The sequence below is a fragment of the Marmota monax genome, unplaced genomic scaffold, assembly GCF_021218885.2.
Source record: "Marmota monax isolate L192 unplaced genomic scaffold, Marmota_monax_Labrador192_F-V1.1 WCK01_AAM20220418_F8-fsc00178, whole genome shotgun sequence".
NCBI classification, from domain to species: domain Eukaryota; kingdom Metazoa; phylum Chordata; class Mammalia; order Rodentia; family Sciuridae; genus Marmota; species Marmota monax.
Genome location: NW_026694501.1, coordinates 2,225,188 through 2,252,931, shown reverse-complemented (window position 1 = coordinate 2,252,931; position 27,744 = coordinate 2,225,188). Strand labels below are relative to the sequence as shown.

At 40.4% G+C, this 27,744-nt stretch overlaps 1 protein-coding gene across 4 annotated transcripts in view; it reads right to left on the bottom strand.

Moving 5' to 3' along the window:
* Positions 1–8,698: 8,698 nt before the first annotated feature.
* Positions 8,699–27,744, bottom strand: part of Il18rap (interleukin 18 receptor accessory protein) — a 33,311-nt gene continuing 14,265 nt past the window's right edge. For 3 of the 4 annotated variants that reach the window (XM_046420043.2, XM_046420041.2, XM_046420044.1), the window contains 7 exons: positions 24,260–24,410; positions 19,485–19,550; positions 17,966–18,089; positions 15,858–16,009; positions 13,337–13,474; positions 10,093–10,266; positions 8,699–9,451 (listed from right to left, as the gene is read on the bottom strand). In XM_046420043.2, the coding sequence (XP_046275999.1) occupies positions 9,129–9,451; positions 10,093–10,266; positions 13,337–13,474; positions 15,858–16,009; positions 17,966–18,089; positions 19,485–19,550; positions 24,260–24,410 (1,128 nt within the window). In that variant the 3' untranslated portion in view covers positions 8,699–9,128. The remainder of the gene's footprint in view (positions 9,452–10,092; positions 10,267–13,336; positions 13,475–15,857; positions 16,010–17,965; positions 18,090–19,484; positions 19,551–24,259; positions 24,411–27,744) is intronic. The other variant, XM_046420042.2, reaches the window with a different exon arrangement.

The window sequence follows — 27,744 nt, the reverse complement described above, 5'->3', positions numbered from 1 at the left end:
GAAACAAACCAGGGTAGAAAGGTAAAAATAGCCAGTGGGTTATATGTAACTTCCCAGATTCTGGCCAGAGATTTCCCTCTGAGTGATTAGCTTTAAAGGGCACAGGACACAGACAATTATGGGGGAGGAGGGATCAAATGTTAAATGGGGCTTTTCTAGTTGACTCTGAATTTTGACAGAGCACACAAATTTAAGGACTCAGAGTGACAATTGCCCCTTTTTCTTCCAACAGAAGTGATTGACAAAACCCCTGAGAGAAAATATGCTCTTACTAAGTGCAGCTAAGCTGGTCCAGGAATCATGACCCTTGGTCACCTTCACGACAGACACTTCATCCCTACCGGTGAGAGAGCACCAGGGGGTCAATGCACAGAGATGAGGCTTGTCTCCCCTCTGGGAAGTTGGGTCACCCCATGGCTGAGAGTTGGCAGGAAGTTCACGGCAGCCATGGGATCGGTATAGAAAAGAGTAAAAAGATCCCAGAGACTCTGAAATTTCTCCTTCCAGGTTCAAAGATCAAACTAATGTCTGAGCCTCTGCAGGACGTCACGGATGTTGGGAGATCAATGGTGAAGTGAGGAGAGAGGGGGACGCAGCAATGGGAGGGCAGACATCTGCTTCCCCACAAGCCAGGGTAGCACCGTGCAAGATAGCCAGCTTAGAGCCGTGTCGAAAGAATTCACCCCAGAGAGCTTCCCTGCGTGGGCAAGAGGTGAGGCAGAGTCAGAAGAGGGAATTCCTGCATCAGTGTGCCAGCACGGGTGGCAGCCCTGATCGGCTGGGGAAAGAGAGACTTTAAAAATTTAGTTTTTAATTAACATTCAATAAAATTAAATTCTTAGGTTCACAGTTGGATGACTTTCACGTGGGTGTAGACTCACCTCACTGTGAGGACAATCCGACTACTTACTCTCTTTGGTCCTTGTTTGGGTCACACCCTCTTGTACCCCTAAATGTCAGATCTGCTCTCGATGACTGTTTTTACCTTTCTAAGCATGCCATATAAATGGAAAAAATGTCACCTTTTGAGATTGAATTTTTTCACATAGCGTAATGCCTTGGGATTCATCCCCCTGTTGCATGTCTCAAAGATGCATTCCTCTTCATTGCTGAGCGATATCCCATTGTTTGTCATACTCACCATTCGGTACCTGTTCTGAGTAAATGATTGCACTTTTGAACCATTCATCCATCACAGTGACCACAGCATTAGATTCTTGAATGGAAGGATCTGGCAGAGCCTTGCAGGAGGGTCTTCCTGGTTCCATCTATGAGTCCTTTTTTTTTTTCTGGCTCATTCTTCAGCATTCTGCATGTGTGAGAACCTCTTTTGGGGTTCTGTCTTGGATATGCACTCAAAGGAAGTGACCTCATGGTCCTGGTTTGGGCCAGGTGACCACCTCCCCACATCTTCCTGATATGGGCCTGTGTACCACTCACATAACAAACCAAATACCCCCATGTCTCCCCCATATCCACCGAGTCCACCTGCCCCCAAAGCTCTGTTTCCCACAGCTCGTTCACTGCCATGCCCTGACTCAGACTGCACGTCCACCCACCAATCATGGTTTGCCATCTTCCCATTGGTTTGCTTCCAGGGGTCCCAGCAACCGCGGATCAGCTCTGGCGCAGGCAGCCAAAAGAACTTCTTTGCCAGTCAGTGGGCAAAATGACCTTCCCTAACAATGTCCCAAACCCAGCCTTGTTGAGGACACCCTTTCCAATTCTGTCTTTCTGTTCTCCCTCAGCCTCAACCCCAAGATACTCTTTGGAGTCCTATTTGCAGCTTCATAATTAATCTCTTATATCCAAATGAGTATTTCTTTATATTAAATATATATGAATTCTGTCTTCTGATTGGATACAAACTGAGACACATTGGTTGAAGGTCACTCAGTTGTTTCCAGGTATTGATGATTATCAATAGAGCCACCATAAACATTTCTATATTGGTTTTGTATGAATATTCAAGTTTCATTTCTCTGGGGTAAATACTAAGGAGTGGAATTTTGTGGACACCTAGTAAGTAGGTAAAGACTTGCTAACCTGTGGCCACCCCATTTTGCATTTCCACCAGCAAGGTGTGGGAGTTCCATTTGCTCCACATCTTCACTTGCATTTGATTTTGTAAGTTTGATTTCTTCTTCTCCCCACCCACTGCCATTCTACCTTTGGCAGTTTCATTTGATATGAAGGGTTTTTTTGTTATTGTTTTTTGGGGTTTTTTTCGTAGTAAGGATTGAACCCAAGGGCACTTAATCACTTAGCCACATCCTCAGCCCTTTAGAGATAGGGTCTTGCTAGGTTGCTTAGGACCTCACTAAGTTGCTAAGGCTGGCTTTGAACTTGTGATCCTCCTGCCTCAGCCTCCCGAGCTTCTGGGATTACAGGCCTGCACCACCGTGCCTGGCTGGTAAAGCGATTTTGTCATGGTGGCTTTAATTTCCATTTTCCTAATGAACGATATATTCCTCTTCAATGAAATATCTATTTGACATTTCACTGTTTGTGAGGGTAGTTTGTTTACTATTATCAAATTTAGAGATCTTTATAACTGAGTACAAGTTATTTTTTAATTATCTTCCAAGTATTTTTTATTATCAATTTAATTTTTTTGTAGTTGTAAATGGACATCATAACTTTATTTTGTTTATTTTTATGTGGTGCTGAGGATCCAACCCAGTGCCTCACAAGTACAAGGTAAGCGTTTTGCCACTGAGCTACAGCCCCGGCTCTTTATTATCAATTTAAAGCTCATTTTTAATCCTTCTTTTAACATGGTTTTCCTCATAACAACAGCTACTTTTTTGAAATTTAATTTATCACTTTTTTCTCTTATGGATCATGCTTTTGGTATCAAATCTAAAAACTCTTTGCCTAATTCCAATTTATGTATTCTTCGAAAACTTTTATAGATTAACATTTTACATTGAGATTTGTAGTCCAATCCTGAGTACGTTTTTTTGTGTAAAGCATGAGGTTCCTCTTATTGTATGTATATGCCCAATGGATTCAACACTACTTTTTAAAAATTCTAACTTTTATTAAATTGTCATTGATCTTTGTCAAAAATCAACAGGTTATATTTATGGAGATATATTTTGGACTGTCTATTCAGTTTCATTGACTTACTTTTCCCAATACTGTATTATCTTGACTGCTTTAACTTTATAATGAGTCAAAAATTTGAGGAATGTGACTTTTCCAACTTTATTTTCTTTTCCAAGTTACTTTGATAATTCTAGTATCTTTTTATTCCCACATAAAATTTTGAATAGGTTTGCCCATATCTACAAAATGTCCTGCTGAGATGTGGCTTTGAATTTTGTTAAGAGCAGGCTATACATCTCCATCTATTTAATTTTTCTTTATAAGCATTTTGTAGTTTTTCAGCATAAAGAACATTTACAAGTTTTTTTTTAATTTTTACCTAAGTGTTTCTTCCTTCTTTCCTTTTTCCTTTTTTTTTGTTGAGCTATTGTAAGTGTAATACTTTTTAACTCTTAGTTATCAATTGTTTGTCACCAGAGATTGAAATATATTTGATTTTTACATGTTAAGTTTTTACTCTGAAAAAATACTAAGCTCATCAGTTTTAGGAATTTGGGGAGGAGTAATCTTGGATTTTCTACATAGAAAATCAGGTTTCAGGAATAAGGACAATTTTATTTCTTTCTTTCCAAACTGCATGCATTTTATTTATTTTTTCTTGTCTTATTACATTGATGAAGACTTCCAATACAAAGTTGCATATGATTCTGAGAGTGAATATTCTTGCCTTGTTCTCATTATTATAAAGTATATCATCTTTAAAGTATACCATTAAGCTGTAGTGTTTCCTTCTGTTTGTTTTTAGAGCAATTTATCATGATGAGAAAGTTATCTTCTATGTTTAGTTTGCTGAACAGTTTTATAATGAAAGAATGGAAAATTTTATCAAGTGCTATCTTGGAATTACTTTCTATGATCACAGGGTTTTTCTTTCGTGAACTGTTAATATGGAGGATTGTATTGAAGGATTTTTAATTTTAAACCAATATTCCATACCCAGGATAAACTCCACTTAGTTAGGGCGTATTTTTAGCTTCAGTTTTCTTGAATATTTTTGTCAATGTTCATGAAGAATGATGATTTGTCGTTCTCTTATACTTTCATTGTTTGGTTTTGGTATTAGAAAAATGAGCTTCGAAAACTTTCTTTCCTTTTCTGTTTTCTGGAAGAAGTTTTATAGAAATTGTGGGGTTTTTTTTCCTTTTCCTTTCCTTAAATGGTAGAATTAGAATTAGGCAGTAAACCATTGAGGTCTGGAGATTTCTGTTAGGGAAACTTTAAAGTAGGAATTTCATTTCTGTAATAGTTTTGACTAATCTAGGTTATCTGTTTCAGCTTGGCTGAGTCTTTATAGCTTGTGGGAATTTTTATAGCTTTGGGGAATTTGTTGATTTCATTTATACTCTGTCTATATGGTATCTATAGTGGTTTTATCATGCTTTTAACATGTGTGGAGTCTGAAGTGAGATTTCTTCTTTCACTCCTGATACTGATCCTTAGTGTCCCCCCCGCCCCCCGCCAAGTTTTTTTCTTTTCTTTTCTTTTTTAATCTTGGTCAGTCTGCTAGTGGTTATCATTTGTACTGATCTTTTCAAAAACCATCTTTCGGGTATTGGGAAATACCCGAAATAGAGTGATAAGAGTGATAGAGTGATAGAGTGCTAGCCTGGTGTATATAAGGATCTGGGTTCAATCTTCTGTAATGTAAAAACAAACAAACAAAAAATAGCTTTGGTACTATTGATTTTCTCTATTGTTTTCTGGTTTCAGTGGAATTAATTTCTACTCTTACCTGTATCATTTCCTTTTTTTTACATTCTATGGTGGAAGTTTAGGTTATCAAGTTTGAGGTATTTTCCTTTTCTAATATAAGCCCTTACTTAATAATATACATTCCCCCTAAGCATGGCTTCATTCAGTCTCATCTGGCAAACTCTGATACATCATATTTTCATTTTTATTTGAAAAGTTTATTTGATTTCCCTTGAGACTTCCTCTTTTATCTGTGGATTGATTTAGAAATGCATTGTTCAATTTCCTAGTGTTTTAAGATTTTCTTGTCATTTTCTGTTAATACTTTCTAATTTAACTCCTTTATGAATAGAAGACATACTTTGTATAATTTCAAGTTTTTAACTCTTGTTGTTTGTTTTACAGTTTAGGAGATGGCCTGTCTTAGCATCTTTTCTATGTGTTCATTAAAAGAATGTGTATTCTGCTGGTGTTGGGTAGGAGAGTTCTGTAATTGTCAACTTGATCCAGGAAAACACCAATTAAGTGGTGGTGTTCTGCTCTTCCACATACCTGCTGAATTTCTGTTTATCAGTTTAATCAATATTTGAGAGAAGAATGTTGAGTGAAGTCCCAATTATAATTGTGGAATTGCAATCCTATCAATTTTTATTTCATGTATTTTGAAATACTGTTGTTAGGAGCATATGGATTTTAAGATCATCAAGTTTTCCTTTTTGGAAAACTTGTCTCTTTATAAAAATCTGATATCTAGATATCTTAACAACATATAGTTTCCCATCTTCCCTCCTTCATTTTGTAGCTAACTTATATACTACTTCTACCTACATTAAATATCCTCCCAGAAAATATTATTTTTTTTAACTTTCAACAGACCATATCATGTTTTCAATGTTTCCCAGCACCAACCTTTGTAGAACCATTTTTATTTTAGCAGACAATTGACCCAGTTGGAAAAGGCCCCTAAACTTCAAGCATCCTCTGAGTACAGAGTCAGTTCTATTCTATTGCCTTTCGGCTCTGTTTGGACCCACCCCATCTGCACACACTGTCCAATGGATCATCTGGAGCTCAGAAAGGGGTCAATCCCATAATTCAATTCTGGAGGTTGATGATATTCCATTTAGGGTCACATTCACCTAGGTGCAGCTAGGTGATGAACTAGGAGATCTTGAACAGCTTTCTGGGTTCACTATACTGCACTTCTCTGTCTGTAGTCTCCATGGTGCTTTCTCGTGGCATAGATCTCCCCTCAGCTCTTGGGCCAGAGTGCCGGGAGCTTCCTTACCCTGCTTTGTGATGCACAGTCAAATGGCACAGGGACAGAGAGAAAACAAAATTCAATACAGTTTGCCACACCCTCTTGGGACCACAGCACCTTGTACCAAAGTGGGCCATCTCCCTGCCTGAGAGATGTAGGCTCTTGAGGGCCCGTATTTCTGTTCTTGTGTTGGTACTGTTGCTGCCACCACAGCGTGACCTAGCATCTAGGCAATGAAAGAATAGGGTGGCGGGAGTGATACAAAGGAAGAAAGACCAGGAAACCCTGACCAGTCTTCAAGCCAGGCCTAGAGGTCTTCTACAGCTCTCTCTGTCATCCTTAACAGGATGAACCCCTGTGGGCTTCAGACTAAGTCAAGTCAGGAGATAGTAGGTAGAAATAAAAACATAAAACTTTGAATTCTTGTCTTCTTCAATCTGTTTGCTTCTATTGACTCTTTGGAATCGTCAAATCGATTTTCTATGCATTCTCCCGGGTTTTATGGCTAAAGTGAGAGGATCAGAGTGGCATGTATTTACTCCATCTTGCCCAAAATGACCACCCTGAGATAATATAAATGTTAAATATCAGTATTAACGTCCAACAGAGACCAGAAAGGCTATGAAAATCACCTAAGGTATCACAGAGTCAGTAAGGAGTGACCTCGGCTATGTTGGAGGTAGGGCCCTCACCCTCCTAACTAGGACACATTTTCAGAGTGAAGGAAAGAACTCTGGACAATTACCCTTGGATAACAGGAACCAGACCTGTGGCCTCTTATTTAGAAGATGTGGTGAGAAAATAATACTCTTTTCTGATTGTATTCCACTGAGTCCAGCTGCTGGATTATAGTCTGTTATGTGTAGAAAATATATTTTGGTTGTTTCCTTTGTTTTGGTTGGTTTGCATATAGGAAATATAAATAACCTTTTGTCCTAAATGCTAATTTTTTTTCATCTTCAGTATACTTACTAACCTAGAAAGAGTGCATTGTATAAATATCAGAGTTAGGGATTTTTCTTTTTGTGTATGTACAAGTCTGAGGCTTTTTCTGTAATGCTGAGGACAGAACTCTGGACCATGGGGAACTTCGTCACAAGGGAATCTTTTCTTTTTCTTACTTTTTTTTTCATATTTTTAAATACATAAATTTGGATGCACCAGCCCAAAAGAAAGCATTCTAAGTCTGAGGTCTCAGAGAGAGAGGATGGCACAGCAGCCCGATGACAATGTGGGTTCCTCCCTGCTGAGACCCCACAATGATCCTTCCCACAAGAGACTTCCTCCAGGCATAATTTATACCCTTTTTCTCCTCTTTAACTTTATCACCGAAATTTCCAACAAGGATGTTGCTTGGTGCCAGAGCCACAGTGGTTTTTATGATGTGGGTGCCTCCGTAAAGAAAGATCAGAAAAACATCTCACGCAGGCACCAAGTGACCAGATGACAAGGTCTCACCCGCTCTGCACTTGGACCACATTCAGACCCGTGGATGTGACACACTCCATGTGAATCAGTCAGGAGCTGTTTTGCTTAATTATCCAAACGATGAATCATTCCCTCCATCAAGAAAGACAGCACGAGATGGTTGTACGTCTGTATGTGACCAGAACATTATTTTAGCTGCAGGTTGAACTCTTGTAAAGAAAATGAACTTGTGAGAATAAAATTAGCCTTGTCCATCAGGAAGAAGGACTTGGCCCTCAGCATATCACTTTGTGCCCACGAGGTCAGGACATACAGAAGGCTGCGGACCTCAGCGGTAACTCACACTGAAGCTCTGTCTCAGCTCCATTCTCCTGACTTTCAAATGGTGAGACCGCTAATTTCCCAGGCTCGGTGTGACCACGGACTCCTGTCCCTGCCTTTCTAGTTTGTACACAAGTGTTAGTGCACTCCTCGACTCCTCACTGGGGAGTCATCTTGGCCCAGGTGATCCCTGCTTCCAGTGGCCCAGGGGACTGTCATAACCTTCAAGCTCAGTCTAAGGGTCTCTGGTCAATGAGACACGGAGGAACTCAAGTTAGCACCACTCTGTCCCCAAGCCTGGATCTTGACATATATTGTGTCAGCCCAAAGGAAGGGACTCCTTCCTCCATAGTCAGTGTGATTTTTTTTTTCTTTCTGAAGTTGCAAAAGTGAGATATATATATATATATATATATATATATATATATATATATATATATATATATATATATGTTCTCTAGTAGCTAAACTTTGAATTTGGAATTTGGATCTTCTTGGGGGCCGGAGATATGCAGTCTGAGCCTCTCCTGAGATGTGGGGAAACAGTAGTGAGTGTAGCTCCCGGGCCAACCACAAAGTCACCAAGGGAACTGACCAGTGTGCACTGTGTGCTGTCCTACTCAACTAGGCAGTTCAGTAGATTCAGAACATTAAACACGTGTGTGACGACACACTGAGTCTTTCAGAGTGTCATCCCATTGCAAACCTATACGCACCTGTAGTCCACGTGCTCAGAGGGGTCATTTCCCACAAGCTCCCAGCTCCCAGCAGAGGCTGACTATACCCCTGCCCACCCCGTGTCCCTTTAGTCTCCACCTTTATTTTCACTTCCTGTGCTCCAGACTGGATGGGAGAACGTGGAACAGAAAAAGCTTTAGGCAGATATTAAATTACTCATGTCTAATAAATAAATACATTTATTTGGTTGCAAATGACGTGAATTCATAGGTCCACAGTAGCTAGGACAGTCCCTAGCCACAGAGCAGAAGCAGCTGCATCTGCTGATTCAGCTCAGAAGTGTTGGAAAACCTTGGGGGGGTGCGTCACAAATCACTCTCCCCCTGTCCAGTCCAGAGGAGCACTGGCTCTAGACCACAGACTCCGTCTCCCTCCAGTGCCTGTCCAGTTTGCTTGGGGCCGGCAGAAAGACACTCAACTTTCCATTAGTAAATCTCCTTTAACCTTCTGCCCATGCACATCTCTCCTGCCCGAGGCTGGGTTTGCCATCCCTAGGCTGCAGCTCCTCCCAGTGGTTTCTGTTCTGTGGAATCTTTTCCAGTGGGAAAAAAATCCTCGAGCTAATTCTGAGCTGGTTCTACTTGAATCTTCTAGAGTTTTTAACAGGCATGTGGTAGCGCATTTGTGTCCAGAATCGGGAATTGGGACGAACTGATTTGAAGCCTTTCCAAGTGACTGTGGGTAAAACCCTGAGAGCTTTTTTCACAAGATGAGGTAGAGACTCTGGCTCTTGGAAGGAACGGAACTTAATTAAAATTAGTTTTAGCGTTTGATCATCCAAGGCAAGATTCACGGCTGCTTGGAGTTCAAAGACACTGGGTCCATTGACATAGTTGGGGCTCAAGATAAAGATTCCTCTTCTGCTCTTCTTAATAATGCTCACGATGTCTTCCGCATACACTAGAAATAAAGAGTTCAATGATTTGCCACTGATAAAGTTAAACCTTGAGTCACAGTAACCTTAACCTCACAGATCCATCAGGGAGCTCCCTACAGAGGAAGGGAGACATGGCCTACTCTGGCACTTTTATTATGTCATCTCTATTGGCTTCTGAAAATATACTCTAGTGTCTAGTGACTCTCAATGGCATGCTTCTCTCCCTGCACTCTGTTTGCCCAAACTGTCAATGACTCTGGAAACAAAGCTTATGGGTAGGCTGGGCTACCCGGGGTCTTGGGATGTCCCAGGCGATGAGTGAGGCAGGATGCTGGGACATCTCCTGAGGGTAGAGTTCCAGAAATCAGGAGGACCACCTGTTTGGAATGACAGAGATGACTTCCCAAAAAGGATCCAGGAAAGACAGACATCTTTGTACTGGGTAGCCTCCCTAGCATCCCCCTGAAAATGGGATTCTTTGGATGAGGGAGCATGTCTCTGGAACACGTTCTTCTATGTTGTTACCCAAGATGATCTAGGTCCATGAAACCAGCAGAAGATATGTCCCAACAGAAAGAATGACAGGAAAAAAAAAAAAAAAACTTCAGAGTTGTATTGAAGTGCTCTTTTTCCCTAAGGTGGTTCCCCCCGCCCCCAAACATACCTCCTCCGGGGACCACATCTCTCTCAAGCAAGCACAAAGTGTATCCATATTTGTTTTCCAGAACTTCAGGAAACAGATTCAAGGCCAAGTGCTCCTCACTCAGAGCTGAAGAGGCTTCACTCTCCAAAGAGCTCCATTTTGCATAGGATACGAAAGCATCAAATTCCTTTTTATCTGAGGAAGAGAAACAATGGAAAACATGAGCCATTGACATTGTTTTACCATCAGGGTACCACAAACAGATGCTTGGAGCAAATGGGAAATCCTTACAAAACGGATTTTAAGAAATAATACTAATAATAAGACCCAGCAGCTGCATCCATTTCAAAATCACACTGTTGAGTGGTATGGATTGTCCAGCCCAAATTGAATTCTAATTCATGAAGCACTACGGTGCTGGGAGCAGATCAAACAGTTGGGGCCTCCTGTGATTGAATCTCATGCACTTAGGAGGGCCGCTGAGCTTTGTCTGCCTCTGCACTGTCTCTGTCTCGTTAGGTACACATCAAAGAGAAGTCTGGTTCATCACAGTGTGATAATATCCAGTCAGGGAGACACTGCCAAGACCCAGCCCACTGCATCCCTAGGAGGAAAAAATAGCCCCTTAGAGAGTTCATGTCACATTAACAGCCATGCACTCCCCCCAAGGACACTTCAGTGACAAACTGCATACACAAGGGCTGTCCCATAAAATTAAAGCTGAAGAACTCCCATCACCTGCGATGTTGTAGCCACCACAGAATCATGGGGCAGAGAATTACTTGTGTGTCTGTGGCGATGGTGGTATACACAAACCTGCTGTCTTGCCTGATATGTCAAAGTGCAGCCCATACAGTAGTGTACAGTATGTCGCACTCGGTACACAATCATGCCACTGGTTGATGTGTTAATGTACTATACTTTTGTAGTTATTTTGGAGTGCTACTTCTACTTGTAAAAAACTGACTATAAAAAACCCTGTCGTGTTACAGGAGCAGCAGACACATACACCTGCTGTTTGCCTGGTCTCTTGATCACATTATTTTCTCTTGTGCTTGATTAATCTCATGTTGTTTTGTTCACCATGACCCTTGAAATCACAGGCTACGATACACACACACACACACACACACACACACACGCCATGTAACTGACACCTGAGGTGTGTGGTAGGATATATCCTCTACATTTATGTAAGCACACTCTATAATGTTTGTACTATGACAAAATTGCCTAGGGGTGCATTTTTGAATGTGAATCTGTCATAAAATGATGCATGACTGTATTTATATTTAAATCTTCATATGCAAAAATAGGGTGCTATGACTCCTTATAGGCTGATAACGTATTGCATGAGATAATACATCTGATGTGCTTGGTGTCTGGTTTGTGTCCATTCCACTCTCTTCTAAATGGGAAAGTAAACTAATAGAACTTGTCTCAGGATATTTTAGAGGTCTCTTCTGCCTCTGTTGACTATGTTATTACAAATGCACATTGATTGCTGATCCATACTGAAGAACTAACTGAATGAAGTAGAAAATTCCAAAAGCTAACTCACCAGGCTTTGGAATGGGACACAACTGGTTTATATTCCAGCGCTTCACAACTCCTGTCAAGCAGTATTGTTACAAAATAGTTGGTAGATCAAGCGGTTTGGCGGAATACCTGCTCGATGTGAATCTAAGAGGCCTCAGAAAAGGAAAGGCCAAGAGTCAAGTGAGGGGGGTGCCAAAGAGCCAAGGTCCAGGAAGCTAATCTGTCATGCACCTCGTGGTCCAGGTGGGAAGGAGGATGCTCTGAGGCGTAGCTGGCCAGTAAGCGCTACACAGTTTCAAGGTGTAGTGCACCATAATTACCTCTATTTCTTCTATATCCATGGTGAAACATCAGCACACCAGGATTTTCATATAATATGGAAACTAAATTTCATATTAATAAAACTAGAGAGTGGAGTGTTAGCTGACCTCCTAGAACCTCCACAAATGTTATGTTTTATGAGTACATTTTGAATATTCGGCATTAGCTTCTGAGTATTCATTTTGTTGAAAATATCATGTTGGCCAGCAGAGGGCGCCACATCACTGTGCTTGAAAAACCCAGCTCTGCCTCCAAATCTGATTACTTAAAAAGTGGTCTTTGCAAACCAGAAAGAGAAAAAACACGTTGAAAAGTTTCACCGTTGAGTGACTCTTACACACAAGCTCTTGAATCATAAGCCACGTAAAACTTTAGCAAAACAGTATAAAATTGCCTAAGGAAACAATTCAGCCATTGATTAAATAATTTGCCCCATTCAAAAAATTGCTTTTTAAAAAATACATCTCAAAAACACTTTCAGCTTATAGATCTCTACATCTCTAGCCTCAATTTTGGGCACAGACTTTATCTTTCCCTGCTTGGCTCATAAGATAATTAACGTAGCTAATACACATAACAGGCATGTATAACGCTCTGCCTTCTAGAAAAAAAATTGCTAGCATGTGCTGAGGTTTCCTATTTGTGAAGGTGTCACTGTAAATGCGTGCTGTGCCTTAACAGGCTCTCCCAGCATCCTTTTTGATGGGTGCTATGGCTGTTCTATTTTATAGATGAAGAAACCGAGGCACAAAGATGTTATTTGCCACATTGTCTTAGGTTGGTTAGCAGAGAGATGTTAGAGTCTGTAAACAAGTCAAAATAACACCTGGCATTTTGCCAAGGGAATGTTAGAGTTCGTAAACAAGTCTGGATGTTGCCTGGCAAAATGCCAGAGGGAGTGGTTTGAGAAGTAACAAAAGCAAGCCATTAAGTGTGGAGATTCCTGATTGGTTGACTGCTGTATCTAGTTTATGCTAATTAGATAAGCTGTGTGGAATGTATAAATACTGCTCCTGTCCTGCAATAAACGGCTTCCACTCCTGCTGTATCAACGTACACAAGTTGTTCGTCACCCCCGGGTTATTTTGCAGCCAGCCGGCCTTCTACAGAGAGAGTGTTATCAAACCCCACAATAGCATCATCTACAAGATTCCTGGTGCAGCGAACCAAAAAACAAAACGTTTCTCCAGCCTTCCCTGGTGTGAGGCCACCAGATCTGGAAGAAGCCAGTGAGTGTCCCTCATGCACGGTACTGGCTGGCAGGAGGCACCTGGAATTCTTTCCTAAGGTAACTCCGAGGGAACAGATCCAATGGGTAGTGGCGGCACTTTTCTATGGTCTTGGTCTCATCACAGTCTAACTTGTTTCCGAGGGAATGTCAGGTGGCAGGTTGGGGCCAGCTTACCCCTGAGAGTCTCGTCCTTGCTCCGGCAGCTTCGGCACAGCAACACCATTTCAATCCAGTACGTGTAGATGAGGGCGCCTGCTGCCAGTGTGCCCACCAGGGTCATGACGGTGCCCAGCAGGATGTACAGGAACACCACTGGGGGGACAGGGGAGCCGTGAGCAGCAGAAGCAGCGCTCCTGGGCCAAGGCCACCCGCAGCCCACACCAAGGGCCTGCCCAGCACAGATTCCTGCCCTATTATCAGAACCACTGCCACTGGAAACAGCATCTCCCCTGAACCTGGGACTACCGTAAATCAAGTCCGGAGGGAACCAGCGACAGTAAACTCGAGAGAGCCCAGGGAATGGGCAGATCCTGACGGGGAGGGCCTGAGAAGCTTCTCACAGCCGTTCAATTCACTTCTTCATTCACAAACTCCCACACAACCACTTGCATCCTCCTGATTGCACATGGTCAGTTACACTCACATACTGTCATGTCAACGAAAATCTACACTTCCTGAGACCAGGTGCATCCCCGGTTCCTGACACAGACAATGGATAGAGCACTCTGGAGAGAAGCCATGATTAAACAGCACTCACCACAGGCTAGGAATGGACTTTGCCTTACACGCCTCTGAACTTGCTGGTACTAGTCATCAATTAACTGAATGAATGAAGGACATCAACTACATCTCTGGGCATCTTCTTAAAGAAATTTGAAACTCTTCCTTACCTGGAATTTCTTTTTTTAAAATTTGTTCTTTTAAGATATATATATATATATATATATATATATATATATATATATATATAAAATTAATATATATATATATATATATATATATACACACACTACATGACCAGTGGGATTCTACCTCGTGTACAACCAGAAGAATGAGAAATTATATTCCATCTATATATGATGTATCAAAGCACATTCTATTCTAATTATAACTAATTAGACATAAATAAAAAATTTTTAAAAACCTCAGTAATAATTTCTTAAAGGTTAGTTGCAACATGAAATCTGAACCTATTATCAATTAATTCTTCATCCTAAGTTACATTAAAAAACATTGTTGCATCTTTCACTCTTAGTGGGTTTTACACCGTGACACTTTGTCACTTGGAAACTATTTCTTCACTGCTATTAGGTTCTTCTAAAACTTGATATATTTTATTGTAGAATATGTTTAAAGTCACATGTGTGAATATTACTACCAAACTCATCCAAAAACCAAATCTTAATTGTAAAGCTGTTGAGATCTAAGTGTCACATATAAATTTTCCAAAATTCTAAGTTTTCAGTTGAAAGCATAATGTATTATCCTAATGATTACAGTATACCCTATTGTTACAGGACTCTCCACCCCAGGAACCTCTTTTGTAATATATATGACCAAAAAAAAAAGCCCTACTGTATTAGTATTTTAATATAATGCAAGAAATTTGAATGATATATCATAAAAGGTATAAATAAAAACTTACCTACATTCCTCAAAGAAAGATACACGTAACAGCAGCATGTATTTTGACATATTATACAAACATGGAGTATAACTTATTCTAATTAGGATCCCATTCTTGTGGTTGTACATGGTGTGAAATTACACTGGATGTGTATTGTATATAATGATAGGAAAATCACATCTGATTTGTTCCTACCTCCTCCCTTCCCTTCATTCCCCTTTGTCTAATCCAATGAACTTCTATTCTTCCCCTCCCCGCGCTTGCTGGTTGTGGATTAGCATCAACATTTCAGAGAGAATATTCCTCCTTTGGTGTTTGGGGATTGGCTTATTTCACTTAACATGGTAGTCTCTAGTTCCATCCATTTACCAGCGAATGCCATAACTTAATTCTTATTTATGGGTGGATAATATTCCATTGTGTATATACACCACATTTTCTTTATCCGTTCATCTGTTGTAGGGCACCTAGGTTGATTCTAAAGTCTGGCTATTGTGAATTGAGGTGTTATAAACTTCAATGTGGCTGCATTGCTGTAGTATGCTGATTTAACCTGAAAGGTGTCTTGCACAACAATATTTTTCAGGAAAAAAAAAAAAAAAAGGAATCCATATCTCCCCCGGATAACAGGGAAATCCGAGAATGGAAACATTTTGCTGCTTCTTGCCTGGACTTTCTACTCCAGCTGCTTAAATGGCTACCACCTCTGATACACAAATATCATTCTGAACACTGAGAAAGATGACTCTTCCCCTTCTCTGTTCTCCCTCCATCAGAACATGAATCCAGGACGTTCTCTGGAAGCCAAGCAAGGCAAGCAGAAAAGGGAATTCGGTCTTAGCACCTTGCCCACCACATAGGGCACACCGGGAATCACTGAATGTTGCAGCTCACTAGTGTCCTGGCTTTGGCCAAGGCTATTAAATGGGTAACACAGCAAAGTGCTTAAAATAGTGTCTGGCATCTAAGAAATGTTCATTAGTATCCTATTATCACTGTTCGCTAAGAAAATACCTACCCCACAAAGAAAAGCAGCTGCCTGTAGTGGGGTCTAACCTCTGGGCTTACCTCCTTTCTTTTCCCTCAGTTGGAGAGTCCAGGTGACATTCCCAATCGAGTTCTGAGCAAAGCAAACATACTTTCTACTAAGATCTCTCTGAGTGGGGCTTTCCAAGGAGAAAACACATTCAATAACTTCATCCTTGACAGTGGATTGTATACTAGGAAAGGAGGGAAATTCCACATCAGATCAGTGACACAATTCGACATACTGTGACAGCGTGTGTTTGACTCTTGTCAGCAGTCAACAGTTTGGCTTTCAAAAGGAGGGTTGTGTCAATAATTGAAGATACCAGAAGAACAGAAGATGGACAGAGAAGGCCCATTCTTTGGGTAACTTACTGGTTCTGCTGTACATTTGCACTAGGATATAACTCACTGGGGCCCTCATCTGACCTTCCTTACTCTAAGAATTTCCCTTGAGGACAGATAATAACAGTAATTTAAGGATGACGTTAAAAGTAATAATATGAGCATCCTAACTTGGCCAGGGATAGACAGGCCCAGCAGGTAGATGAGGAGCCACAGGTCATACCGCTGATCCATGCCCTGCTGCCCCATCATGGAATCTGTGAGTTCAGGCATTTATTCACAATCTGGATTCTCTAAAATCACCAGTCTTCACTCTTGTCCTCACGTCATGAAGTCTTTTTGATGTCGATGGTGTTTAACACTGCATTGCTGTGAGCCTCCTAAACCACCTCTTAATCACTGAGCACTTCCTGCCTGCCACAGCCTGTGATGAACACATCACCTCTACTGCATCTGCCCCTGACAGTGACCTTGCAACGCGAGGTTATTATCCACAGGTTACAGATGCGGTGAGGGAGGCTCACAGGGGGTCAGGTTCACATTGCCACTAGGTGGAAAACAGATTCAAATCCGAGGCAAATCAAGTTCTGTTTGCCACACTCCACCCCTCTGATCTCTAATGCAATGTCAGCCTAAGTTGGGACCCACTGACTTCTCTGATCTAAGAAATTCTGGCTAAATTCTATTTCTCTTACCAAAATCTATTCTTAACATTCTGTAACTATGTGTGCTTTTCAAAGTGATATCACATTTGTTCACTAAGATGATTTAAAAATTAGAAGAAGACACTAATACATAGATTCTTACTTTGGGTAAGATTTGGGGAAAATGAGGGGTACATCCTCTAGCAACAGAGCTAATTGGACATGGCTTTATTCAAGCCCTTTGACTCTTCAAAAGACTGTAGGCTTTTGAGGCACTGAATGTCTTTGAATGTCTAAATTTCCCTTTCTATTGGTTAAACTCTCTCACCAGTAAATTCTGTCCACTGATGTGGGTTTTGTGCTCCAGAGAGCACAGTCCAACTTCACAAGAAGGTATTTCAAGACAGATAACCCACCTTTGAGTTTTCTTTTTCAGGTTAAATGGCTTCAAATATCTTGTGTGCAGTTTTTGCCAAGCTCTGCATTATGGGGCCATTTCCTCTGGATACTTTCCCAATTGTTAATGATTCTGCAAATTTGGATCCCTGAACTCATGGCAAATTGAATGCATAGCACTGGTTGGATGTGCTACTTCTCCTTCAGCAACCTGACTCAGCATGTCTGTCTGCTGGATACCTTGATGTTTAAGGCAGCCACATCAAACTGTTGCACTAAAGTAAGCTTTAAAACCACTTGAAGGTCTAGGGTGTTGCTCAGTGGTAGCATGCTTGCTCAGCATGCTAGATGGCCCTGGATTTGCTCTCCAGCACCAAAAGCAAAACCAGAACAAAAGCAAAACACTGTCACACACTCATGCATCACTAAATGACAAGCTGAGTTGATTCTATCATTGCAGGAGCATCGGAGTGTAGTTAACACAAGCTAAGGTGGCTCTGATGTCACTCAGTGGTACAGATCACATACGGATCTTTCACTGACCAAAATGTTGTTATGCACAACTGTTTCATCCTATGTCCCCACCAGAATCTGCAAGGCCTCAGGACTAAAATGAGCATACAAATGCATTTCTGTGTTTTTGTTTTTGTTTTAGTTGGTAATAGTGGCTACCCTACTAAATACAATCAGCTGTGCACATTTTAGCAATTTTCTAAGGGTGAAAGCATCTAGTCTGGGTTGCAAAGACTTATCTCTTTTTCTTACCTTTTCTTCTCAGAATTTGGGGCTTCCCACTCCCGGTCAGCATCTTGGATGTACCACTTTATCACAGGTCTAAAGAGCTTTTCGAAGCCAAATCGTGCTTTGCAGCGAAGAGTTAAAGACTTTCCTGACAATAAACAAGTCCAAGAAAATAGGAAGGAAGGATGTGAGAAAGCTTTGTCCCCTGATGGGGAGGAAGACGTGGCCAGGAGACAATTTCTGCCCAATTGGCAGAAGAAAGCTTGTGTGCCAGAAATAACCAAATGTTGACACATCTCGTTAAGAAACACAGTGGTCCTTGTGTGTTCGTCTCTCATGGACAACACTCATATCTCAAAAATTTTACTGTCTGTTCTTAACATGAAGATTAACACAGTCATATGTGGTTTGAGCAAGACATCAGGGAAATGAGAGTTTTAGTGACCAGCATGGTCTTTGACACCACTATAGAATACAATGTGCATCAGTAAAGAATATTTTACTAACCAATGTTTGCATATTAAATGACATTCATGAGGTTACTATAGCATGTAATTTAAAGAAGAAATTATTTAGATACTCAGCTGTGTTTTATGAATAAGGTACCATGGATTGGCATTCTTATTATTAGACTATCCTCTTTCTACCTACCTTCTCCAAAAGAAATATCCAGAAACGCTCTGCCTCAAACAATATTTAACCAGGAAATGTTCAGGGCCTCCAATTGAAAAGTAAAAGTTTTCCTACCAATAATGCTTTAAAGCTCACTCATGCCATAAGTAACTTGACTACATATTTGGAATTAATCTTTTTTCTTCTTTCTTCCATTCTCATAATGTTTCCTGTATTGCTGTCACTATTTCTGTCTTCAGGACACGCTGCTATGGCCACCCAGTGATCTTATACCATAGTATCTCTTTTTACAGTTTCTACAATAACAAATCTTATATCAGCATTTAAGAGAGCACATATTTTATTGAAAAAGAAACCATTTGGTGTTAAACGTATCCATTCTTTGGCTTTAGGGAAAGACATAAGTGTTATTGAACTTGACAAAACGAAAGGAGACAAAACGGGCGATGTCAATTTCCCCTGTACCCCGCAAATGACACCATTTTGTAATACGTTTGCATGGGGTTTGTAGTATCCCACTATATTTCTTGTAAAGACCAAATATCATATTTATAAGGGTAATGCCACTCAAGGTGGTAAATTAATAAACAAAACCCACATGTATAACCTCTTCTTCCTAGGAGAATCTAAAATCTATTGATCATGTCCAATGCACCATTCGTTTATCATCCATTGCTCCATGATACTCAATAAAGCCCTGTAAAATCAGTTTTATGATGCCTATTAGCAGATATAGGGACTGGATCTTAGGAGGATTTAGTAACTGTGCAGGGTCACAGAACTAGGCAGACCTGAGTTAAGATTAATACCCAATTCTGCTTAATCAAAACCCTAGTCTTCTTTTCCTAATCATTTAGACCTGCTCTAGAAGTCCAGTGTCATTCAAAGAAGATAACATGGATGAGCTTACCAAGTTCTACTTCCAGTGTGTCCTGGATGGGATCCAGAATATCTGGCTTGAATTTAGTGTCTTCCACTAAAAGATGAATATAAAAATAAAAATATAAAAATAAAAATCATTATTTGCATTGGGAATTCTGAAGGCCTGCTTGCTGAAGATTTGGGGTCCTTCGATTGGTCCTCAATGTTTCAGTGCTCCCTCTTCAAATCTTATCCATAATCCACAAGTCTAGGAACTCAGGTTTCCGTGTGAAACTTGCCCACGGAAGTGATTGTGGGACATTGGGATATGGGTGTCATCAAAACATTAGTCCTTGACTAATCCACATCTGCCCGGGAACAGTTCCTTCCATACCAATGCTGCTCACCCATTGCAGACATGTAGCCCCATGTTTATCTTCTACCACTAGATTCCCTTTTAATATCCTTTGCCTGAAAAACCCAATGGAAGGGGGAAACTGTTAAGCAGATCTGCGTTCACTCCCTCCCTCCTTAAATTCAGGGATTGTTGCAAAACAAAGGAGAGTCCGGCTTTTTGCCGGTCACGGTATTCTTCATCTTCCTGCCACAGAACTTCAAAGGTGGCCCCACTGTCAGCCTTCCTCCTGAAGGAAGGAAATGTCATGGCCTTTGCTCTCCACATCATATTGATCCTCACAGAGCGTCTTCCTAATTTTTGTCAACTTTGAATCTTTCATGTCTCTCTCTCCTTCTATTTCTCCCTCGGCTTCTTCTCATCAGTATTTGCCTACACCTAGTCTCTGACTTAAAGTAAGAAGAGGGAAGGAAAATACCTCCCCTTATTCCTGCCTAATGCATTCTTCGTCCTTCCCGAGAAGAGAAGGAAAGGGCTTTATGGGCTTGTTTCCTCCCTTCCCTCACGGGCCATGGAGTCTCATTTCTTCTCTCATTGCTTCATTGAAGCTGCTTTGGCTGAAGTTCATCTAAATCTCTTGGGTGACATATGGACTTTACTGGTGGGCAGTATTGCACACTGCAGGCGTCCCCCTTAGGCATCTGCTCTTCCTTGGTATCATGTCTCTGTACTCTCTACTCACCCTCAACCTCAGCCTTTAGTTCCCTGTGTCCTTGTAGGTTCCCCTTCCTCTGTGCCTCTGCCACTTATCGCCTCTCTCCCCAGATCTCCTACTGATCTTTCACTCTTCCTGCTCTCTTCAGGTAGTGAAGTCCACACTTAGGACTCTTCCTTACAAAAGATCGTGGCTCCCAAACTGGTATCTCTGCTACATTACCAAGTTTACTTCTTCTGCTGCTCTCTCTTCTCTTCCACTGATACCCCCTTGCCAATCCTCCTCTGTGCCACTTCTCTACACGTTAGCAACCCTCCAGGGCTCAGATCTAGGTCCTCCCTAGATCTCACCCTGGTCCTGGGTTTTAGACATCATGTGAAGTTGACCATTCTCACTTCCACGTCTTCAGCCCTATCATCTCCAGGCTGGAGGGTCCAAATACCTATTTTTCATCATGACTTGGATGACTCAAAGTCCTTTCAAGTTAATATTTAACTTCATCAGCAGACTTTCTTCTTCTTCTGTCTTTTATACTTATTAAATAATGTTATCATTTACCAATGTATCCTGATCAGAGATTCAAAATGTTCTTGATTTCCCTTTTTTATCTGCCTTCTGCATGAAATCATGTTCTATCCACATAAAATATGTTCCACATGAAATCATGTTCTTCCACACGCACACACAAAAAAATCATGTTCCATCATGTTCTATTGACTCACAAATTTAACCACTTTAATTACCTCTACTAGTCTCTTCATAGAGAAACCAGAGGCATATATAGATATATAATTTATTTTAATTTGTTATACATGATGGCAGAATGCAATTTATTTCATATTACACATACAGTGCACAATTTTTCAAGACACTGATTGAACATAGAATATTTTCACACCATTTGTGTACTTAGGGTAATGATGTCTAACTCATTCCACCATCATTCCTACCTCCTTGCCCCCTCCCTTTCCCTCCCTCCCCTTTGCCTTATTTAAAGTTCCTCCATTCCTCCCATGCTCCCCCACCACCAGTCGCTATTATGTATCTACGTACTCATATCGAAGAAAACATTTGGCTTTTGATATTTTGGGATTGGCTTGCTTCACTTAGCATTATATCCTCCAACTTCATCCATTTACCTGCAGATGCCATGATTTTATTCTCTTTTAATGCTGCATAATGTTCCATGTGTATATATACCACAGTTTCCCTATCCATTCATCAACTGAAGGGCATCTGGGTTGGTTCCATAATTTAGCTATTGTGAATTGTGTTGCTATAAACATTGATGTGGCTGCGTCCCAGTGGTATGCTGTTTTTAAGTCCTTTGGGTATAAACTGAGGAGTGGGATAGTTGGGTCAAATAGTGGTTCCATTCCCAGTTTTCTAAGGAATCAGAGGCATCTTTTAAGAACATGAATCAGAACTGCTGCTTTCCCTCTTGTGACCAACTTCATTGGATTACAGAAAATACACCTAGCTGCCCAACTTAAAGCTTGGCCCCCGTGACCTTGGCTCTTCTTTTTCTTCTCTTTATTCTCAATTGCCAAACCCTTTCAGATATGCCTTCTAAATATTTCTGGAATCCATCCACTTTTCTCCATCCCCATTGCCACTGCCAACTGGGGTCCCCTTCAGCAATTCCTTACTTGATCACTGCAACCTCTGAACTTTCCTCTCTGCCTCCCATTCCTGTCCTCAAAAATCCATTTCCTACACAATAGGCATAGTGATCAATCTTGAATGCATGTCTGCTAATGGCACCCTCCCACTTACACCCCCAACGGCTCTCCATTGTTTCTTGGATAAATTCCAGACTCATTAAAACACTTCAAACACTCATTAAAACACATCAAATGTGCTTCTGCCTCTGCTTGGAAGGGTGCCTCTCCCACTTTTGTTGGACTCGTTTGACCCCATTGTTCAGGTTTCATTTGGACTCTGCTCACCCAAGTTTGGGTCTGGTGAGCACCCCTGTATGCCTGCTGCTCCCCTTCCTCCCTCTACCTTGTATTCTGGTCTCCTTCTTCCTATCCATCTGCCCCTCAAAACAATACATTTTTGGAAGTCAGAGAAAGTGTCCAAGTTCTCATTCTTGCATCCTTAGTTCCAAGACTGACACATATTAGAACTTCAATAAATATCTGTGTGGGAATGAGTGAAAATCAGAATAAATGAGTTAATGAAGAAGACTGGATTGATGAGAGAAAGTTTGATTAAAATAGATGCAACACATATTGTAAGGTGTCCTTTGGAAAAGAGAAAAATAGATTATGCCATGGAGAATTTGGAAGAATGATTTGAGGCCTGAGTGAAAACATTTATACATCACATGGAGGAGAGAGTGATTAAAGTAGGATCTTCACATGCCAACTTCTCTTCAGTGTTGTTGGGTGTTTTTTTACTATTTATTTATTTGTTTGTTGGTTGGTTGGTTCTGGGGATTGAAATCAGAGGTGCTCACCCAGTGAGCCACCTCTCCAGCCCTTTTTATTTTGAGATGCAATTTTGCAAAGTTGCTTAGGGTCTTGCTAAGTGGCTGAAGCTGATCTTGAACTTTTGATCTTCCTGAGTCACTGGAATTACAGGCCTGAGCCACTGCACCTGGCTCCGCCTTCTCTTCTAAGGAGAAATTTGACACAAAATAAAATGGTAGAGATCTGAAGTAGATGTAGGTGGAAGGCCAGGGATAGGCAGGAGTGTTTAACTAGGTCCTGGTGAGTTCCATGTGTCTTTTATCTTACAGGGAAAGTAGAGGAAGTATAATTGATGGGTGTCTTTACTAAGAGATGAGTCAATAGTTCTGAAGATCTTGGGTACAAAGCATTAGTGACTGACTTGGTTATGCTTTAGGTACATAGGTCAATCTTAAAATGAATTATATCTTATAGTTTAATGGTGTTGAGTTTTGCAGATCTATTAAGAATGACCCAAGGAGAAATTTGGTACAAAAATAGATAAGCCACAGAAGAACTCCAACAGGGCAATGAACATAAGATGGGATATTGAACTTCATTATTAGTCAGGGAAGTATAAATCAGAAGAAAAAAAAACAAAAGGAAACATCACTTGATACCAACCAAAAAATTCTGATAAAACTAAATATTATTTGTGAATAATGAGAATCTGTTCATTGCTGATGAGGGGGGATAAATGATACCTTGGTGTAATACTATGTGTTTATGACACAAAAACCATTTTATAACACAAAGCAATATCCTATTAACAGATGCATACATATGCAGCATAAGTACCAATGCAAAGGACATAAATTATAAGGTAGTGACTACACAGGGACAAGAAAAGCATGGCAGGGGATGAGGGTAGAGACCTCAAGCTGTAGTTACAATGCTTTGTTTCTTTAAAGAAAAAGAAGAAGATTTTAAGGATGTGGAAAAACGTTAACACATGTTAAACTGGTAATAGACATGCAGATATTGCTTAAAGCTTCTGTGTGTAACACATTCAATGTGCTTTCAAATTTATTACCAAAGCAAATCAAGGAGAAATGAATGGATAACCCAATTTGGGACATGCTTGAGAATGGTTCAGAACTTAGCCTTCCTAAGGGGATGGGATCTGGGTTGATGGGAAAATTGATGCTTGCCCACACTCAAAGCTTTAATGTTTACAAGTGTATGACTATCCCTTTTGTTTTCCTAAAAGGAAAAATAATCAACAAGGCAAATGAAGATAATTTGATTTAGTCAAGTAGAGTTTTGATCTCAAATCTTATAAGAAAAATCCCACTCACCAATGGTCATCACTTGAACAACGTCTCTGATGGTACTCAAGCTGGCAGGATCTGGTTGAGTATAATCACACACGTATGTGCCCTGGTGATAGACATAGGTATCATCCACTAAAATTGAGCTGCTCTTTTCCTCAGAAAGGAGTTTTCCATTCTAAGGCAAAAGATAAAAAAAGAATTAAATACCTTTCTTAAACCAGAGAATTTTATTAATAACCATCGCAGCTATGAAAATCTTCATAAATTTGAACCAGTCTGAAATAATGATATTCCACGGTCCATGAAGACATTGTGTTTAAAAAAAATGTATTGTAAGGTTCTTATGTGAAACAAGAAACATTTCCTAATAACTTTATGTTTTCATCTGAGGAACACAAACATGATCAACCCACAAAGGGTTTTTTAAACTTAGTATTTTCCCAGAGAATATTCTAGAAAACTTATAGGATTCTAAGGAATGTTATTTAAATGAATATTTTAAAAACATTTGTGTGTGCGTTTATAAATTGTAATCATTTTTTTCTGTGAATGAGAGCAAAATATAAAGTTTTCTCTTTAAATTGACCTCTGATAGAAATGAACTACAGTAGATGGGGTAGAGAGAGAAGATGGGAGGGGAGGGGGGATAGTAGAGGATAGGAAAGGCAACAGAATACAACAGACACTAGTATGGCAGTATGTAAAAACGTGGATGTGTAACCAATGTGATTCTGCAATCTGTATATGGGGTAAAAATGGAAGTTCATAACCCACTTGAATAGAATGTATGAAATATGATATGTCAAGAGCTATGTAATGTTTTGAACAACTAATAATAAAAAAATAAAAAAGAATAAATTGACCTCTGATAAAACAATAAATTTTAGATTAAAGGTATTAAGTAAATGGGTTTACATAAATATCACAAAGAATAACTGAAAACTGAGAGACAATTACTTAACTCTTAGTGGATCCATAGTAAAGTAAGAACTAAAATATAATTATAACTGTCTCTTCCCACTCGGTGATTCCCTTTGGCCCTTAGGATAAAGTTTACAACTCATCATGGTCTTATCTGGTCTCGTGCTGCTATTTCCCCCCAACTCACTTGCCATCCACTATATAACCATGCTCTTCCCTGATTTCTGCACTTGAACATCTCCCACCACATTTTACCACTGAGTGTGCTACAGCTCATTCTCAAGCAGTGGCTCCCTAGAGATAAATTTGCAAGAGCTTCCGTACCTAACATACCCTAATGGTGGTTCATGCCCACTGCTCTGGGGATATGAAGGGACCAATTCTGCCAGAGAGAATTGGTCCCTTCATATCCCCAGAGCAGTGGGCATGAACCACCATTTCCATGCATGGGCCATTTGTACTAAGTACATGATTACTTATATCCCTCTCTGAATTTGTTGAAAGCAGCCCTCGTGTTTACACATATAGATAGTGGTGGACACAGATGAATGGACACAGTTTCCTTTTCTCAGCAAGTTCTCAGGCCCTGAGTGGTGATCCATTCTCTAGTACTGGGCACTGTGTACAGGGAGCATTTGGGTGGCCCTGCCTCAGCTCACAAGAGGCAGGGACACTTCCTTGAGTCCATGCAGAGCCTTTGAAAATATGAAGCAATCGGTCCATTGAATGTGTCATTTGGCAAACATTTGAAGCACAGCATGGATATGAGCAGTAAAGTCCAAATGGAAAAGGCCAATGAACGATGAACATCGATATGTTTGTTCTGTTTCTCTAGCACATGTAAAGTAGGACATCAATTGTAAGCGTATTGTAAAGGATGTGGAAATGAATTCATGTACACTTGAAACAAAGGTTTTCAAGTAGAAGAATCACATGTTGGGACAGTTTTAGAAAAAGCACTTGTAGTTAGATATGGAAGCTCTTGCAAATTCAAGCAAAGACTATAATAATCACTTCTCTATCACCAGGGGCTGGGACACTGTAGGGGTTCAATTAATACTTGTGGAGTTACTGAGTACTGCTGCACCAATATCCCTGCAGCCTCTGACTTCCATGCACAATATTGCTTCTATGATACATGGCCTTCCAATTTCCAACTCAGAGTCCTAGGAGCCTACCTTTTATAACTAAAGTTGAAAGAAAAGAGAAAAAAACACCACAAATAATAAAATATAAGACCCTGTTTTCTATAGATTATAAAAATTCCTTCTCAAGTATTATCACATATGATTTTCCAAATAGCCCTCTGACTTGGTTTGCATTGATTCCATTTCTTTCATTTTATAAATGAGAAAACAGAGGTTCTGAAGTTTAAGTAAAAGTTACTAAGAAAGAGGCTGGTAAGTGAGAGAAATGAGAATAAACCAAAAATTTTCTGACTCTGAGTTTCATGTTTTCACTGATGTCTTTCCCTTCCACTTTGCCTGTTGACTGAGAGAATCAGGGGTTAACCCATGCCAAGCCTCTGGTGTGGTTCCTGTGGCCCAAGAAAAAATTTCCAGTAGGTTGGCAGGAAGTGTAAGAGGAGGGCCAGGCTGGTCAGAGTAGGGCAGCTACAGAGAGGAAGAAAATCCAGGGCAAGAGCTAGAGACAGACCAGGTTAAATATTTATCAGGTAATCTCAAGGATCAAGAACACTTCAAAAGCAAGGTGAAGAGCATGGAGGGAAATTCAGAGATAAAAGATAGAGAGCAGGGTGATAAAAAAAATTTTAGAGTCAATCACAGGAGAAAGTAATGGAAAGAAAAAGCAGAACTAAGAATAGGACCTCAGTTGAGCCTGGGGAGGGTGGTAATGCCAAAGTGGATCTGACTATTATTTTTTGTAAAGGACAGTCTTGCTCCGTGTGTACCATCAAGACTTTGTGAGATAGAATGCAAAGAAAATATCAAAGAAATTAGGAAAAAGGAAGTTATGCCAAGGATGACCGTAAATTCATCAAATAAGTCAATGACAGGAGATCCTTGTAGGAGAGGTAGAGGCTGAGGTGGGTGTGCAGGGAATTCTTTGTTTTTCTCAGGTGTGAAACAGTCATGAACAATCTATGGAAGGAGGAACAGCCATTCTACACTGTGAATCTGTGTAGACAGTGGCAAAAAAAGTCCTAGAGAGAACTGAAGCATGAAAAAAAAATTAATGAAGACACCAAAAAGCACTGCAAAATGTCTGTAAGTTAGGCTCTAATACCATCAAGTGCGACCACACATGCTGAGCATCAGGGAGCACCAGGGCTGCTTTGGAACTGGGCGACACAGCTGCGTTCCTACCAGGGCTCCCACCACTTGGTCTGGGAGGACTCCCGGGATCTGCATTTCTCCTGTAATCCAGTATAGACTTCCAGTTTCTGTGTTTTGCATGCTCCTCACCTTAGACTCACCGTGTCCATATCTGGGTGCACCCCTTCTCTGCCACATCTCTCACTGAACCAACTTCTACTTCTCTAACTTGGTAAATACTGTGAATATATTTTGATTGACGTATTTAATCTTTGCTTTTATTCCATGAAAACATCTTTGGTATCTGCCACC